Source organism: Anas acuta, chromosome 2 (genome assembly GCF_963932015.1).
Source record: "Anas acuta chromosome 2, bAnaAcu1.1, whole genome shotgun sequence".
NCBI lineage: Eukaryota > Metazoa > Chordata > Aves > Anseriformes > Anatidae > Anas > Anas acuta.
The window spans coordinates 5,927,792-5,946,975 of record NC_088980.1 but is presented as its reverse complement, the minus strand read 5'-3'; the positions used below and the strand labels follow the sequence as shown (position 1 = coordinate 5,946,975).

General features: G+C 39.4%; 1 protein-coding gene and 1 non-coding gene across 4 annotated transcripts in view; one reads left to right on the top strand and one right to left on the bottom strand.

The window, feature by feature from the left end:
* Positions 1-7,454: 7,454 nt before the first annotated feature.
* On the bottom strand, positions 7,455-7,624 carry LOC137852852 (U1 spliceosomal RNA). The gene has a single exon (XR_011094079.1). It is a non-coding gene; the product is annotated as a U1 spliceosomal RNA (small nuclear RNA).
* A 1,793-nt stretch (positions 7,625-9,417) lies between these two features.
* Positions 9,418-19,184, top strand: part of WDR48 (WD repeat domain 48) — a 30,883-nt gene continuing 21,116 nt past the window's right edge. For 2 of the 3 annotated variants that reach the window (XM_068673360.1, XM_068673359.1), the window contains exons 1-5: positions 9,418-9,572; positions 16,508-16,648; positions 17,967-18,045; positions 18,314-18,396; positions 18,508-18,637. In XM_068673360.1, coding sequence (XP_068529461.1) covers positions 9,525-9,572; positions 16,508-16,648; positions 17,967-18,045; positions 18,314-18,396; positions 18,508-18,637 — 481 coding nt within the window. In that variant the 5' untranslated portion in view covers positions 9,418-9,524. Of the gene's footprint in view, positions 9,573-16,486; positions 16,649-17,966; positions 18,046-18,313; positions 18,397-18,507; positions 18,638-19,184 lie in introns of all 3 variants that reach the window. The other variant, XM_068673361.1, reaches the window with a different exon arrangement.

Genomic DNA, 19,184 nt, shown 5'->3' with positions numbered 1-19,184 from the left:
GCTTGGGGGAGGGCTGGAAGGAGGAGTTTGGCTGTTCTGGGAGCAATAAATGAAATGTTGTGATCTCACTGGGAATACTGTAAAAAAGGGAAAAAAGTGAGAGGGCGATTCGTTTGAAGAATAATAACCTAAATATTACTCGATTATTTTATTTATTTTGAAATCACAGCTGCACTTACTAAAAGCAGATTGCTTGTGTTCAATGGGAAAAATATACATAGAAACATAAGAAAACAAAAGCTGTTTGCTTCCTATTTCCTCCTGAAGCTGATCTTTTAACCAGTTGAAACTTCCAGCATATGTTACATATTGGGCCAAATTTTGTACTTCATTAAAACTTTTGGTAGAAATTGCATTTACAAATTACTGGGTTTCATTCTTTAAATTCTATTTATTATTATTCCCTGGCTGAGACAAAATCTCAAAGTCAAATAGTTATATATGTATCTTATATATACAAAACCTGAGCTCAAAATACATTCAATATTACATTATCCCATAACTTCTATAAAAACATACATGCCTTGTTTGAGCAAAATAAAACCACCATGTTTTTCCTCATATCCTGAATATCCTGAAATTAAAGTTCATTTAAAAAATCTGCTAGCAAGAAGTATTGGTAGCAACAGGTACAAATTACTGACGAGCCTTATTGCTAAGTACAATTATTTTTCTTATATCAACAGCACCAATTACTGTCCAACAATTATTTTGCTGTTTATTGGATCGATCCTAAATCTTTGTGACAAATGATAAAGAGCTGTCATGGGCTTTGCTGGAAGAATTGCACTGAAAAAACTACGCTGTCCTTAAAAGCCAGGCAGTCCTAATGCGTGCAAACAGAAAAACAATTGTGATCAAACACTTTGCCTGATAGATACCATCAGCAAAGGAAACAACTAAAGATGGTTTTAAAGAAATAAAGATGCTAAGTGTTCGGTGATGCAAGCAACAACAAGGCATTTTAAGTTCAAGTGTAAGTTATTTTTCCTGAAAGCAATAGCATGTTCTCAAATTCAATTAAGAGAGCAGAATTTTAAATATCAGTAAAAGGTCATTTTGTAATGGCTCTATAACTGCTCTGGTCAAAAGCAGACACATTTTATAAAACTCCATCCTCCAGCATCGCTAAATACAAAACCCATCCTTACCTGAACATAATTCAGCTGCATCCTCTTCATCAACCTGACCCTCTGAAAAATGGGGCACAGGGACTAAAGACAGATCTCAAAGGAGGGCAAAGAGCTGCACCTCTCCCTTTTTCTTTTTGCACCCTGTTTTCTTCTCAGTTTCTTTCATTAATCACCAAAATCTCAGAAAGAAAAAAGAGAAAAAAGCTCATTTAACAAAAAGATAATGTTCATTATAGAACCAACTAACTGTTGATTTAGTCTCCTTGTTCTTGCCGTAGATCGGTCTCTTCCATTATCTGCAAAGCGTACTTTGCTTTTTCTTTTTTTTTCTATTTTGTTTTTTTTTTTAGATAGAGAACAAGAAAAAATATTTTTTTCTTGGTGGCATTAGTACATCACCATTAGTCTAATGACTGTGAGCACATAGATGTCAAGTGCTGAAAAAAAAAACAAACAGATTTTTGGATAGTTAAATGTATCTTGTGACTGTGCCACAACTCTAAACATGAGATGCTGCTTTAAATTACTATTCAGATAAATACACTTATTAAAAATCTCAAGGCATTTGACGATTCATGCACATTGCATGACCCTCTTAACCTCCAGTTCTATCCAGCATCCTCATCTGCTCATTTCTTTCTTCTGAGAAATACTCTGTGGTGTAATCCTAGAAAAAGTTTTCTCCTATATTCAGTGGAATAACAGATCCACAATGCTTGCCTCTATCTTAGAGAAGGGTTTCACACTTGGTTTCTGTTACTTTCCTCGTTTATAGGGATGATACTGTGTTATGTAAGCTCCTAACTTAAACTCAGCTGAACCAGAGCCTTACTAGTAAATAACTCTTCAATCCAACACACAAAAGCTGAACTCTGAAACTAGTCCAATGAAGACAAATACAAGAATGTGTAATTTGACAAAAAAGGACAGTTAAGCACCCAAAAAACTGGTGAACACTTGTGGCCTTCTCAAATACTCAATATCATTAGCATTAATTAGAGTAGGACTTCATTTTCTAATCCTAGGTAATTCTTATCTAGCCCTACTTACAAACACAGTTTGAGAATTGGTAATAGATTTTCATAGTATAATACTTCTTTATAACACTTACTTGGAGTAGTGTAAGTTATTAACCCTGATGCTTCTAGCTCATAAATGATATTTCTTAGAAGCTGTGTAATGGTGGTAGCTCACTACTCAGCAATCAAATTGCACAATCTTTGGCAAATGCAAGCAGACATTTTTGCATCAGATATACTTGCAATAAAATTATTATTTGCAGGGATTTCTGTCTACTAAAGCTCCAGCTCCAGAGAACTTATGATCCTCCCTCCTGTGTGTATCTAAAATCTGCAGACAGAGAGAGGCATGCCCGCAATTGGGGAATACTACAAAACAGCCAACATATCACATTAAGAGCTCTCTCTAAATAATGCACACACCCCTATTACAATGCAAACTCAAATGCATCCATTGCGGACCAAATTAATTCAGCTGCTGGCCAGAAGCTTCAGGATTAATTTCAAGACCTAAATGAGCAAGAGATGCCAGGAATGCCCTGCATAAAATACCATAACCCCTGAACCGAGCGATATGGAACAGCAGGCAAAAAGAAATACACCTTCTTTGCTATACCTGGAATGCACAATAAAGAAATGTTATATGTAGAATAAAGCAAAAACAGACAAACAAAAAACATGCATATACAGATTTATATTATACAGAATACGTAGATTTATATTATACAGAATATAGATTTATATATTATACAGAATATATAATATGTAATATTTATATATTTATATACAGAATAATATATTTATATACATTTATTATGTTACATTATGTATATTTATATACAGCATAATATATAATATTTATATATTATACAGAATATAGATTTATATTATACAGAATAGGTAAAGGCCAGAGTTTGTCAGTGAGAAAAATTCAGGGGCTCAGGCCAACAGTCCTGTCTGAGATACACTGAAGGTGTGCTCCAATCCCTATTAGAAAAAAAAAAATAGTAGTGTAAAGGATGTGATGAATTTCTCAAGGTAATAATTCATCTGATTCCCATCTTCCTTTCTTCGTTGTGCACAATGAAATAAGAAATCACACGGACATGCAATTTGGTATTTAGTAAATAGCTAATTGGTTTTACAGAATAACAGGAAATAGCTTTTAGGGTAAGTACACATTAAATGTGTTGTTACACAAAGTAGCTTTCTGCCTAATGACCTAATGTACACTGAGTAAGTCTGAAAATTAGCTCAGTGCCTAAAGTTCAAGCCACTCCATGTTTCTTCTCAGTATTCTGAAAAACAGTTAGGTATTTATGAAGCATTTTGTATTTCTCAAAAGTAACATGCTTATTATAAGCGTGCAAACATTGCTAATACCATTTCTGAAAGATTTCCAGTATTTCTGATGCACTCTTGCTTACACAGCTTACTCTTGAAGTCTCACCTTATATCGCATGCCTGCAAACATAGTTATGAAATGACAAATGGAAGAGCTCTATCAAAGACTGAGCATTTGGTTTTAAACATACTTCTTACCATAGCTCCCTATAAGATTAAAGTCTAAATTCAACTTTTTGTCAAGAATGCAACAATACCAAGCAGCTTTGCAATCTAAAAACAAACTAACTGGACTTCAGTTCTGTCTGTCCCTCCTCTCCAGCTAACTTGGGCATCTCATTTATCAAAATGGCTTGAGAATTTATGTCTTTGCTTCCAGTTGCCATCATACTAGCACCATATCTTCTACTTACATGAAACTCCAGTCATTAAGAATGCTTATGTGGTCACCATTTTGCTATTGTATCCACAAAGCCTTTGCTCAGTGGACCCACTGTGATACGTGCTCAGTCACCTGCCTGAGTGACTCCACCAACTCTTGTCCCTCTGTGCCATGAGGAAACTGGCTCTTCTCATCCAGCACTCAAAAATAGAAGGATCGTAAACTGATTTGAAGTATTTTTTATTGAATCTCTACAAATATTCCCTCATTCTGAACCACGCAAGAAACATAATACAAGAAAATTGTGTGTCTTTAGACTTTCATCTAAAATCGTAACTTTATTTCAGATGAACTCTGCAACTTTTTGGACCTTAAACCAGCATCAGGACGTTCAGTTACAGACACACCAGAGAAACACAGCAAAGATTGTTAACTATTTCACGTTGTTCTGTGAATACGTTTTTGTGACTTTTACAGCAGATTTTGGAAATGAAGGAGTCTTAAAGATTATGTTACTTCAAAAAAAGACTTGTAGAACATGATATCCCAGGAAAAATCAGTTGCACAATAAAATTGAATAGGAATTAAAATCACCAACTTTCGCACCCTGTAAAATACAGAAAAAATACAGCAATCTCAAGCAGTTACCACTGAGTCATGCCCATAAATTATGTATTGGCTGCAATACTTTTGGCTTCAAGCTACGTAGAATCTATCACGTCCTTTGGGGAATTTCTTCAGCGATTAGCTGGCCTTAAAAAGCACGTCTTCTTCATAGCTTGAATTTATGTAGCTCTTCTCCAAGCTACATAGCCTATTACAGCATTTCCTAGAAGATTAAAGAGCTTTTTGCTTATGAAAAACATTCTCTTTTATATTTAAAAACAGAGTTGGAAGTGATATCCTAAAGCCACCTTGTTCATGCGTTAGCCCAAACCAGCATCAATTATCCTGATGTAATTCCTGGAGATATTTCTCTACTTTCTTGTTACAACAGATGCTGATTTCAAAACCTCCATATGCAACATACTCTAGTGCTTCACTATGCTCACTGCCAATAAAGTTGTTTTTTTTGTGCTTCATATATTTTTTTCTGAACTGCAATTTCAGTCCATTACTTCTTGTCTTCATCATGGACATGTAAACAAATTTATTCCATATTTCTTCTTAATTATTTGAAAACTGCTATAATGGTTCATTTAATCTTCTCTTCTATAGACAAAAACCATATGAATTTTTCACTCTAATTCCTACTTCTCAGGCTCCAAATCATTCTTACAGCTTATTTCTAAATTCTTTTCAGATTTTTTTTTCTTTAATGCTGTAGCAGCCAAACCTCACAAAGAGGGGCTGGAACAACAGAGAAACAGCTGGCAAATGCTATAGCATTCTTCATCCTATCATTATTGAGGAAATATCTTTATATTTTTATTTTTTTACAGTGGTTACTTATCCAATAAACATCCATTTCGTTTTCTCCTCATCTCCATGTCCTGGCTTTACCTGTGAACCAAGCTCCATACTCTTACATGTCCTTTTTTGGCCCAACTTCTGTTTGCTTGCACTCGTGTTTTCAGAAATTCACAGTTTAGCCAAAGATGATCAGATTTTAAGGGAAATTGAAAAACAATCCCTGGACTCACATATACATCATGTTACTCCTCTGCCAAAACCCAGAGCTAATGTTATAAATGAGATGATCTCATCACTTTTCTAAAATAACACAAAAATAATGGAAGACTCAAAGATTTACTGCAAAAAAAAAAAAAAAAAAAAAAAAAAAAAAAAAAACTTACCTACCACATTTTAGTGTAATATTGTCTTTAGGACTCTGTAACAATTCAGACTTACTAAACATATACACAGAAGCCTGAAACTTATCACTTATCACTATGATAATTCTTTTGTTTTAGCAGCCCTCAGCAAATATGACCTTTGTTGGACTACACAGTCTCCAGAGGTCACTTCCAACTTCAATGATTCTGATACAGTGATCACTGTGCACTTTTTTTTCTCCTTTGAGTAATTAATTCTTGACATGAAAGGTTTTTGAAACACTGGAGTATATATACTAATAGCAGGGACTATCCACAAATAGTCACACAGAGAGGAAAAGCAATTTTAAAACTGCACAACAATGTAAATAGCAAAGGTCCTCAGTCTATAAACAAATCTAATTTTAAAGCAAATATACTAAGCAAGAAGATTGCCCTTGAAGACATAATATGAAGATTACCTCTAGCAAGAGAATAATCCACTTGCGATTATGATTAGTAGGGTTTATGAATTAAATTATTCCATTTATTTTTTCAGAGTAACAGAAAAATCATAAACAAACGTAAATATCTTTAAGAGAAACATAAAGAGAGAAACTGAAGTATGTGTGAAAATTATTGTGCTATGAAAAGAATCTCAAACCTCATAATGGACTAATGCATACTGAAAGGTAGTAAGGCACTTGGCTCAGAATTTACTTAAGCTGAAAACTTCTGCCTCTTTGTTTAGTCCACAGTCCATTAAGATTACATAGGCGATGCATATCAGCATCTGAAATGCTCTGATAATTACCGTTAGTCTGAAGCTAGTACACAACTAAATTCTTGTTTCAAAATAAATAAGTAATAAAATAAAGCCTTAATTTTATCTAAGAGAAAATTGTGTTCAACAATAAAACTTTTCCATATTTGTCTTAAATGCTTTGAATCATATACTTCCCACTGCTGTAATAGCACAAAATAGTAGAAATACTGCAGTTAAGGAAGGGCTGTGGTCAAGGCAGATCTCATTTCAGAACCTTAGCCTCTACCTGCAGTTGTGATGGTGACACAGTGCACTCAGCAATGCTAGAAAATGTGATCTATATCAAGATAAGTAAAGCTTATATTAGCATCAGTGAATGGCCATTGAATTTTCTGGTTATTACTATAATCAGCAATAAATGAACGTGAATATATGAAAATATATATTTTCCACTTACCCCTTTACCCATTTTTTTTCACGGTAAATTTTTGTCATTACCTATTACCAATCCTCCATCCAATTCACCAGTTCCTTTACTGTTTACAATTCTACCATAATGAAGCAATCAGTGTAAAAAAATGCTTTCCAAGAACACAGCCCTATACACAATTCTATACAGATCTTTACCCAGAATATAGTTACTGCTGCAACCCAACACTTGATGCATTAATGGTTTAAGTGCCAAACAGATGCTTTGAAACTGGGAGGTGTATCTCTGAAAATCAGTGTAGAACTATACTGGGTCTGGCTGGAATGTTAACTTTCCCGGCAGCAGCCCATATGGTGCTGTACTCTGTACTTGTAGCTGGAACAGCAGTGTTATCACACCAGTGTTGTGTCTACTGCTGAGCAGCAGTGGCACAGTATTGGGCCTTTCTCTAACCCTCCTAGGGGATGGGCAAAAAGTGAGGAGAGAAACATCACTAGGGCAGCTGACCTAAACCAACCAAAGGGATATTCCATACCATGTGATGTCACACTCAGCAATAAAAGGTGGAAACAGGAAGAAGAGGGGAGGGGTGGGCTCTCATTGAGAAGACGTCGGTCCTCCTCAACCAGGGGAGAGCGCAAACGCAGTCCCCCACTACCACAAATTATGCAGTCGAGTTTCCCACATTTGGGGAAATCGCAGGGGTCAGCACACCCGGAGTGCAGGGGATGAGCCTCGCCCTGGGAAAACCACCTGCGAGTGGTTGTGGGGTTTAGCTGCCCAGCATGGTAAAACCACCACAAGAACTTCATACAGCCATAAACTCACAACTTCAGGCACTATTTTTACATTAGAAAAGACAATATGATCTTCCACGTCTCCCTATGGAAGACAGATGAGTCTTTCCCATCAGCTCAGTGAGAGAGACTCAAATGGGGGCTGAGCACTTGACCCCCACCACAGACTCCTAAAACAAGGCTTTGGACCTGAGTACCCTGAAGTGTGTGTGTAAAGCCTCGAGCACCTTGGAAGCACTGCCGGTGAGCTGGAGCTGGAGCCCCTCAGGGCTGGGACACGGCACCAGCCTTGGGTGAGCACCTCAGCCCCAAGCAGAGCCCTCCAGACAGGGTGAAAAGAAATCAGCCCACAGCCCTGGCCTCTGGGGTTTTCCCAGGGGTAAAAACATGGCTCTTAGGCTACCACACTGCATGGAAATTAAATAAATAAATAAATAAAATAAGCAAGGAGCAGCAACGCAGGTGAGGAGGTGGCTCTATGGTCAAGGAAACAGTCCTTGACACAGTACTTGGAGACCCTTTGACATGGTCTCCTGCAGTATTCTCCTGGAGAAGTTGGCAGCCATGGCTTGGACAGATACACTCTTTGCTGGGTTAAAAACTGGCTGGATGGCCAGGCCCAGAGAGTAGTGGTGAACGGAGTGAAATCCAGCTGGTGACTGGTCACCAGTTGTGTTCCCCAGGGGCTGATGTTGGAGCCCATCCTCTTTAATACCTTGAAGACTTGGATGAGGGAATTGAGTGCACCCTCAGTAAGTTTGCAGATGACACCAAGCTATGGGGACTTGTTGATCTACCAGAGGGTAGGAAGGCCCCGTACAGGGATCTGAACATGTTGGGTCAATGGGCAGAGGCCAGTGGGATGACGTCCAACATGGCTAAGTGCCGGGTCCTGCACTTTGACCACAACAACCCAATGCAGCACTACAGGGTTGGGGCAGAGTGGTTGGAAAGCTGTGCAGAGGAAAAGGATCTGGGGGTGCTGATTGATGGTCGCCTCAACATGAGCCATCAGTGTGCCCAGGTGGACAAGAAGACCAAGGGCATCCTGGCTGGTAGCAGGAATGGTGCAGCCAGCAGGAGCAGGGAGTTGATTGTCCCCTTGTACTCTGCTCTGCTAAGACTGCACCTCAAGTGCTGTGTTTGGTTTTGGGTCCCGCAGTACAAGGACATTGAGGCCCTGAAGAGTGTACAGAGAAGGGCTACGAAGCTGATGAAGGGCCAGGAACACAAGTCCTGTGAGGAGCTGCTGAGGGAACTGGGGGTGTTTGGTCTGGAGAAGAGGAGGCTCAGGGGAGACCTCATTGCTCTCTGCAGCTGCCTGAAAGGAAGGGGTGGGGAGATAACCGGTGATAGGACTAAGGGAATGGCCTCAAGTTGCACCAGGGGAGGTTCAGGTTGGAATTGAGGAGACATTTCTCCAAAAGAGCAGTCAGGTGTTGGGACAGGTTGCCCAGGGGGGTGGTGGCGTCATCGTCCCTGGGGGTGTTCAAGGAGAGGTTGGACGTGGTGCTTGGGGACATGGCTTAGTGGTGACATTGGTGGTAGGGGGGTGGTTGTACCAGGTGATCTTGGAGGGCTTTTCCAACCTTAGTGATTGTAATTCTGTGATTATATGATTGTGTGACTGTGTGATTGTGTGACTGTGCGATTTTAGGAAGGGCGGGACATCGCCCACTGCGGGCACAAAATGGCGCAAGGAGGCCAGGGGCGAAGCGGGAGCTCTGGCCCCGCCCCCTCCTCATGACCCCGCCCCCTCCGGTCTCCTTAACAACGCCTCCGCCGCAGGCCCCGCCCCTCCTCGCCTCAGCGCGCGGGCTCGGGGAGGGGGGGGAAGGAAAACGGCTTCCGGTCCGGCTCGCCCTCCTCGGAAGTGACGTCAGAGTGTCAACATGCAAGATGGCGGCGCATCACCGGCAGAACACGGCGGGGCGGCGGAAAGTGCAGGTGGGGCCCGCGGCGGGACGGGGCGGCCGGGGTGGGCCCCCCCGGGGGTGTGGAGACGGCTGAGCGCCGTGGGGAGAGGGGAAAGGGGCTCGTTGAGGGCTCTGCCCCGCAAACAAGGCTCCTGGTGGTTGTCCGAAATGCTGAGGGGAAGGGGCAGGCTCGGTGCTGGGGTTTGGGGGGGCTGCTTTGGGGGGTTGGGAGGCAAGTGAGGGAGGCGCTCAGCTGCCCCCTGTCAGCTCCCCCGTAAGCAGTTTTTAACAGTAAAAGCCGTGAAAAAGTGTTTGTTGCGGTCCTTAACTTCCTTTTCTTGTTGTCTGGCATGCTACCAACGCTTTAGATAGTTTTACGCTTCTCAATATAGGGAGGGTTTAAGGTTTTATTGGTATGTAAAGCTGCCTGCCTCTAACGGCAAGTGTAAGTTTCAGCTCTTCTGATCCATTCTATCTATCAAAAGAAAATACTGATTAAGCCTGAAATAGCATCCTTCCAGAGGTCAGTTCAGTAGCCGAAGGCATCATTCCTGTTTTGTCTCAAAGAGGAAAAGTGTTACCTTTTCTAGCTTTTAGTGGTTTTCGTGGTTAAGAAAAGCAGACAGTAGATTAAAAAATATGTAAAGAATTCCCTTGCCCTTCAAAAAAAAAAAAAAAAGCCTGCTGACATTGTTTAAAATAAAAAGAATTCAAAATATAACATCCCTTTCATTGATCTTGTTGTCTGTGCCATATACAGGTTCTTGCAGATAAACCTCCTAAGGTGGGGGGTTTATTATAACTAGTTATTTGATGTATCCCTACTTCTTTCTGAAACATTATTTCCCTGAGAGCAGCATGTATCAAAGAGTATGTTGTTTCTATGTTGACTGCTACACTCTTCCAAACAGTGTTTAGCTCAAAAATGTATATTTATGGGTGTTTCTGTGCTGGTTTATGATGTCCCCTTTTCTGCTGTCATTGTGTTACTTGATGCTTTTTACTTCACGTACTGCTCTGCTGATCTGGGCTTCAGACAGCACATATTAAGTCTAAATCAGCAGAGAATAACTTTACATATGCATATAATGTAACTAAAGCCTTGAGTCAAAGCTAGGTATTTTATTGCACTCATATTATTTCACTTACTCGGTTAGATAGAGAATTTTGGCCACGTAATGGATTTCTAAGTGGCTCCTGTTTTCATCAGCTGCTGATGGGAAGTTAAAACCATTAATTTATTTTGCTTCCCAATGGCTGAGTGTTTAGGGTGCTGCTACATCAAGCGAGACAGGGGGAGAGTGATTTCTTCCAAATCAACAAAGCTAGGGGAAGACGCGTTTTAGAAAAACACCTCTCGGGCATGGAGGAACCTGATTCTTTACGTGATATGAGAACTGGTTGAAGTTTATGGAAATCTGAACTATTGTCTTTGATGCACCTGTTCTGCTGGTCAGCAGAACCATCCAAAACATCAGTTTAGGACGCTTCTGTGTGTAATTTTATGTTTAGAAGGGTTCAATCAGACTAAGTGTTGCAGGCCTCAAAATAAATTCCATGCATAAATAAAGGTAAGAAGTGTAATTATTTAAATGTAAGTCGGGCATTGGAAATGGCCTGTGGAAGGCTGTTTGTGCTGCTTGAGCTTGGTTATGCATGTATGAGGGTTGCAGTGGTAAGGTTGCCTTAGTTCAGGAGGGAATGAGGGCGCAGGGGTGTGGGAGCAGCAGCCAATGCTCTGTGAGAAGCAGTTGGCTGTGTGCTGTGGCTTTCAGGTGTGTTGCTGTGAATTAATTCAAGGTGAAGCCACTTCTCAGCAGGTGGCTTAAAGCAGCTGCCCTTGAGGGGCTGCTTTGTGACTGCTCTCCCAATCCTGCTGCCTGGCCAGGATGAATTCGCCCATGTGCTCAAAACCCCATGACACAACAGTTGAATTTAGATGTAAGTGACTTGGATCAGTATCTTGGTTATGAAATTGACTCACTTTTAAGTATTTTATCGTTAAGTCCTGCACAGAGAAGATTTTCTGCACTGATTTTGTCATATCTATGCACTAACACTACATGGCAGCCAGTGGAAAGGAAAAAAATGAAGTATTTCTAAATATTTCAGCTACTTAGTTTTCTTTGGACTGGTAGAATTTACTAAAAGCACTATAGATCTTGTATGCTGTAATTGATTAGATTATATATATGTATATGTTATATCTAGTTCTTAAGCAAACATATACCCAGTAGGTTGAATCATTGCAGAAGGATAAGATGAACTTCTTAATACATTACTTCTATTCCAGGGCTTGTAACCTCTGATTAAAATTCAAATATCAATATGTTTTTAGTTTTAAAAACTTATTTTAAGGAATATCATCTGCTCTACCAAGATGCTAAAGAAACGTACATTTTTCTTGGTGGATGACTACTTTTTCTCTCACTTTCTAATGCAATTGATGGTAGTCGTGGAATCGTTCCAGGGATTTAGAAAAATACCATTTTTTTTAATTGTCTACATTAGCATCTGTGTCTGAGATTTTTCCCTCTACGGGGAATACATGCTCTCAGACGTTGCCTGTTTGCTTCTTATTCCACTGTGATGGAGTACTGGTATGTTTAAAAGCACATTTTACCCACCCATTAACAAAATATGTTATAAAACACGTAATTTAACTAGGGTAGCAAGATTTCAAATTAGTTGATACTCACACATGAAGGAGATCCATCACAGGTCCTGTAAGAACTTCACATGGCCTTGTGTCCTGAAATGTATCTGTGGACACTAGTTTTATCTCTGGAGCTCTTACTTGTTAAAATGCCTAGTCCTGATCCATTTAGGCTACTGGTTCCCATGAATTGTTTACAACGAAGGTCCATCACCTTGTAATGTTTTTTTCAGCGTCTACTGCAGTGAAAGCTCGTTATTCATGATGGCAGCTTGTAAATGCTATGGCAGTACAAATGCAAGAAGCCTTGGTTAGTAGTACAGTATTTCATATCCCATCTTGTCCCTTCTGGAACATCATGGCAGTTAACACAACTAAACCTGTATCATAATCATTATCTTTGTGGTTTGAAGCCTCCTTTGTGAATCAGCACAGTGAACCAGGCAATAATGTGCTCGCGGTCGGCTCTGTTTGAAGTCTGTCCCAGGTGATGTTGGTCGTAACTTCCTGGTGACCTTCACAACTCTCTACAGACACAATATAGGGCTTCATCGGGGGCGGAAAAAGATGTGTATTGTGTGGGTTGGGGTGAAGTTTACCATAGCAGAAACCTGTTGCATTTATATTTCTGTGCATGTGCACATATACTTGAATATTCATATTTATTGTATTTACTGTATTTACTAATAGTTGTTCTATTTCTATATTTAATGGCAGTCCAATTAAAAAAAAAAGCAGACCTTTCTTCTCAAAAATCAGGGTATAAGGAGAACCGTGTGGATTACCAGCAATCTTCCTCTGTTCATCTTAGTTAACTTGCCTGCTGTCCGCCAGTCTTAAACAACTGTTGGGTCTTTTAAATCATGTTGTCATTTTTATTGATCCATTTTATTTTCCCTGTTTTGAGAACCATTTCAACAGCCTTTCTGTGGATTTTATGGAAGCCTTATTTTGTCCCTTTCTATTATATATTTTATTATTATCTAATTAACTATTTGAATACAGGCCTGGATGCCTCAGGCATGCAAATGTCCTGTGAGGTTATTTTTTGTTGAGCAGTTTGTATACTGTGTGTTTTGTTGGCATGTGGAAGTGATTAAAAAGACTAAATAAATTCTGTTGAGTGTTTCATTATGGCTGGTGGCTAAAAACCATAGTCAGTCCAAAGTCAGTGTTTTGGCCATGATGGCCAAAACATAAGGAAAAAAACACCCAATTAACCCAACAGCCAGTTTCAAGGTCATTTGGATGGCAGTTTAATAGTTACACAAACTCCATTACTGATGAAAGTGAAAATTATTTTACTACATCTAATCCATATGACCGTTCTTCACTGTTAGTGAAGATCAAGAAAGTAACATTATTATGAGCAAAAAGCTCCTTAAAAAGTTAGGGTGATGTGGTGGTTTAACTCTGCTGTGCAGCTGAACTCCACCACAGCTGCTCTCATTTTCTCTCCTCAAAGAAAAAGGGGGAGAAAACACAATGGAAAGAGCACAAGGGTTGGGATAAGGACAGGGAGAGCATCCACCAATTACCATGATGGGCAGAACAGACGCAAAGTAGGGAGATTAATGTAATTTATCGCCTATTGCTAACAGACTAGAGCAGTGAGAAACTAAAGGCAAACTAAAACTGCCCTCTTCTTCTTCCCCATGAGCAGCACAGGGACTGGGGGCTGCGGTCAGTCCCTGAGACTTTGTCCCTGCTGCTCCCTCATGGCCCCTCTCTGCCCCTGTTCCATGCAGGGTCCCTCCCATGGGATGCTGTCCTTCCTGAACTGAGCCTGCAGCTACCAAACCCTTGCTGTGTAAACCCAGTACAGGTGACCAATCTGGTTTGACAGTCTTCTCTATGAATGGAATAAAGAGAGAACTCTTGATTCATACGTGAAAATATAACAAATCTGGACTGAAGAGGAACAAATCCAAAAACTGGGGATCTGTCAAAAAAAATAAATAAAAAAATCCTGCTAGCTGTTTGGAGGAGCAACAGCTGAAGAACCTCTGCTGCTCTCGACTCCATCAGTGAACTTCAAAAAGATTTTCATGCTAGTAGCGAACAACAAATCTGATCTACTGATCTTTAGGTTCTGAATTCTTTCTAGCTAACACATTTGTGTTTATCTGCTTGTGTTTAGTGTTTTTAACTGAACGTTTTCATTGCATTTATCCAAATAGTTTTAAAGTAGCGTGAATTTGATAACCAACCCTTTGGTTTGCGTTTTGTATGGAGTTAGTCCTTGACTTTGTTCCTAACATTCTTTTATTCAAGCAGACTGCACGGGCCTTTTAACAACATAACTGTCATGTTATTAAGGCCAGGTGAGGAGTAGCATAAACATCTTGCTTTGTACAGAATCACAGAATTTCTAGGTTGGAAGAGACCTCAAGGTCATCGAGTCCAATCTCTGACCTAACCCTAACAGTCCCCACTAAACCGTATCCCTAAGCTCTACATCTAAATGTCTTTTAAAGACTTCCAGGGATGATGGCTCCACCACTTCCCTGGGCAGCCTGTTCCAATGTCTAACAACCCTTTCGGTAAAGAAGTTCTTCCTAAGATCCATCAGTAAGAACCACTTCAAGTATTTGAAGTGTTTTACCATGACTCTACTGGGTGTGCTTTACTGTCCTCTCCCTAAGATGTGTAGGTGGAGACTTAAGTATGGATGGCAAGAATATTGTGGATGAGTCTGGAATGGGCAGGAGAATCTGAGGGTGTTGGAAGTCAGGATGCAATCTGAAATTGAGAGGAAGAGCTGTGACTCTGCAAGGACCGTGAGCGGCTACCAAGCACTGAGCCAGAAGCGCTTTTAAGAGCATTGGGACAAAACAGATGAAGTGTAGTAAATGGACTGGTGGAATAGTGATGGAGAGTATTGCAGCACAAGGACTCATGAGGCCCTAATTCTGATTCTCCAGTTGATCAACAGAGCTGTTGGCAGCTGCTTCTAACACAGAGAAAATAGGAATGGATGCGTGGTTGTCAGAAACAGCAGGTTTCTCCCTGTGCTGCATGGAGATAACAGAACTCAGCTGAGGATGTATTCACCTAATGGACCTGTCAGTCCTGGTGGTGTAGAGTCTGAGATGGTGTACAATGTTTCTTCAGTGATGTGGATCACTGAAAATTTTGTTCAATTTCTTAGTTAAATTTTGCATAATTGAGAACGATTTGGAAAACATTTTCTTTGTACTGCTGTAATGCAGTTATTGGACTTACAGAGCTAATAATTACTCTGGTTGAAGACTACTCCTTCAAAGTGTTTTCAAAACACTGATAGTTTTGTATCCAAATGATTCCTGTTGCTGGCAATTGGATTCTGGTAACCTTAAAATTGATGTGACTGTTGTATAGAATCTGGGAAGAAGCATAGATGTCAGTTTTCCCTCCTTTTCTCCAGGTGTGAGGGCTTTCCTCCTAGCACTATGCAAATCCTGTGTAAGTGCTGAGAAGAGAGGCAGTGTAGTGTGAATGGGAGAGCTCTGAAGAGTCTACAATGCCTTATAATTGCATTTACTGCACAGTAATAGTGGAGAGTGCTGTAGCCCTTGCAGTTTATCTCCTCAGATTGCCATTTGATGTTTCTAAACAAAACAAAGAAATGACCTATGCACTCCATGCTGTGAAGTGCAGAAAGAACGAAACTGAAAGAATAATTTCTCTGATGGAAAGAACAGTAAATGAACAGTAAATATTTATGCTTCTTACTAGGTTAGAAAGGAGGTAGTTTTTTGGTTTTTCTTTTTTTCTTTTTTTTTTTTTTTAAAAAAAAAAAAAAGGTCAGAATACTGTCCTTAAAGTATCACACTACTAATAGCGATATCTGGGATACATAGGGTTTGTACCTGCATTTTTTTCAGTGCTATGTAATCCTCAGTGGTTGTATCCTCTCCCCTGTGAGTCTGGAAAACACAATCATCCCAGCTTTGGAAGCTATGAAACCTGCTTAGAAAATGAGACATGAACTCATTGTGTTGTCTGGGATCACCCAGCGTATCCATGCAGAGCAGGGAACTGAACTAAGGATTCTTGCAGTATAAGCTTGAGTTAAAATGCTTAAACAATCCTTTGGACTCAGTATCTAGGATTGCTAACATCTTCTTTATGATTCTTTCCTGTTTTCCATGGGGGGAAAAAATGACCAAGGGTGATGGTAACTCTTGAACTGACAGACTCATTAAATGCTTTTAAAGCTCTTCATATTTTCTACCTGAGAATCTTACAAAAATGAAATTAGATGGTAGCATTTTGTGGCCAAGTCAATATCCTAATACCATAATCAGATTTGTGTGAATGTCTTTTAGGTCTCCTATGTGATTAGAGATGAGGTGGAGAAATATAACCGAAATGGGGTAAATGCACTTCAGCTGGATCCAGCATTAAATAGACTCTTCACAGCAGGCCGAGACTCTATTATAAGGATATGGAGTGTCAATCAGCACAAGGTAAGCCAAGAGAATTTATCAGTTTTAAATCTCCCCTTTTTTTTTTGAGTTATAATGCTAGTAAGCTGCCTACAAGTATACACCTGTTATTGTTTATTAACAATATTGTTTAATTAACAACTGTCAGTCATTTTGATATTATTCATATTGTAACAAAATATGTGGGATTTTACAAACCAATACGTGGGCCAAAGAACTAGTTAGAGCTGAGATAAATACAGAATGCTGTCATTTTCAGTGATAAAGATGACAGAAAAACAATCACTAGGACTACGCATATCATGTTAATTTTGAATGAACTTTTCAATGGATTGTTTGGTATATTCTTTTATTTTGAGATGACCTTCAGTCATCACCTCCCCTTTACTATTACCTTTACTTCGAAGTAGAAGAGGAACCATTGATCAGATCCTATTGGTTCCGCTTTCTTTCACCATTGCATTTGATCTTCTAACTAAAGTACATTTATTAAAATGTTATGCTAAACAGTCCTGGCTCTCTCAGCCTTTCCTCAAAGGTGAGATGTTCCAGTCCCTTACGCATCTTCGTGGCCTTTTGCTGGACTCTCTTGGCTACATTCGTGTTTCTCTTGCACTGGGGAGCCCCAAACTGGACCCAGTGCTCTCGGTATGGCCTCACCAGTGCTGAGCAGAGGGGAAGGATTACTGCCCTCCATCTGCTGGCGATGCTTTGCCTAATGCAGCTAAAGATACCATTAGCCTTCTTTGCAGAAGGTCACACTTCAATGTTCATGTTCAAAGAGGTGTCCACAAGGACCCACTGTTTTTTTTTTCTGCCAAGCTGCTCTCCAGTTGGTTGGTCCCCTCATATGGGTCCAGCTGAACAAAAGGTGAGTGTTACAAACCTGAAATCAGGGCTTCCGTCTGAAAGACGCAGGAAGTAAAGCTTCAGAAAGCTCATGACTTGGAGAGATCCTGAGAGATCTTGTATTGTGTTTTGGTTGTTCTGTTACTTTTTACAGCAGAACAAGTCTGATCCCATAAATGCAGAAATAATTAGCTTGGCAGGCCTTGCTGTTTTGGTTGTAAGTTTTTCTGTACATACGGGATACAAAACCAGACACTTTAAGGTGAAATTATATATGAGGTAGGACTGAGAGTTTAAAATGTATAGGAATTCCACTGAAAACCACTTTGATATCTTACATTGAAAAACAAAACAAAACCTGGAATGGTAACTTCAATCGGGGAACTTTCAATACATTTGAAGGTTGAAAATGTCACAGCAGAATCTGATAGTTGTATCAGCTTTTCTGTTCACGAAGAGATCTTATGAACTTTTTTTTTTTAATTTCCAGCAAGACCCATATATAGCATCTATGGAACATCACACAGATTGGGTAAATGATATTGTACTGTGCTGCAATGGTAAAACATGTAAGTATTAAAATATTTAAAAACTAAATACTCAGAAATTATGTATAAAACTTTATTATCCACTGCTTCTGTGGTTTTACGTCTTGTCTTAGCATGTAAAATTTTTGTGATGTGTTGTAAGTGCACTAAAAATAATATAAGCACATGTTTAAATAAATCACATATATGTATTTCAATTTTCATTTAATCATTTGAAAAGAAAAAGAGTAGTGCAGGCATTTTCTAACAACAAGCCTTTGAAGTTTACTCTCTATTTTTTTCTATCTAGTGATATCTGCTTCTTCAGATACTACTGTTAAAGTGTGGAATGCACATAAGGGATTTTGCATGTCAACACTAAGGACGCATAAGGTGAAAAACATTATCTGCAACTACTCTATTTTACTGACAGTCTTTTAAATATTATGATGTAGACTTCAAATGGATAACATTGTTGACTCATGTTGTTATACTTTGTTGTAGGATTATGTGAAAGCCTTAGCATATGCAAAAGATAAAGAACTGGTAGCATCTGCTGGGCTGGACAGACAGATATTCCTCTGGGATGTAAATACTCTAACAGCACTGACTGCCTCAAATAACACTGTCACAAGTAGGTACCTAGGGAGGGGAGGCAAATGCAATGTACTTTGAGTAGCATAATCTGTGTGATCATTTTAAGACTATATATACCAGTTTGTGTGTACCAAAAAAAAAAAAAGGCAAGAATCTTTAGGGTTTTTTTAATATGTACTCAGCCCATTTGTTGCATTATGTAATAGCTGAAAATCTAGAGCAGCCACCAGTCATGGTATTCAGAATAGAGGACGGGTCTCTTTGAACATTTTCTCCTGAAATGTAACGAGCTGCTGTTCATTGAAACTTAATAGAGCTTTAGCCTGACAAGCTTTTTGCTCCTTGACTAAAACAAAATACGATATACAGAAAACATACCGAGAAATAGCCTGAGGGAAAATTTCTGTGATGTATTTTGTGTATTTATTTAGGTGCTGCAACAAATGCAGCACAGCCCCTAAAGAAGAACTTGATAAATTTATCAAATACATCTGTCTGAAGAATAAAGTTACTAGATACATTCAGATATAAATTCCTGAAGTTGTGGGTGGTGTTGAAGTGATGCTAAGCACTGGTTACATGCA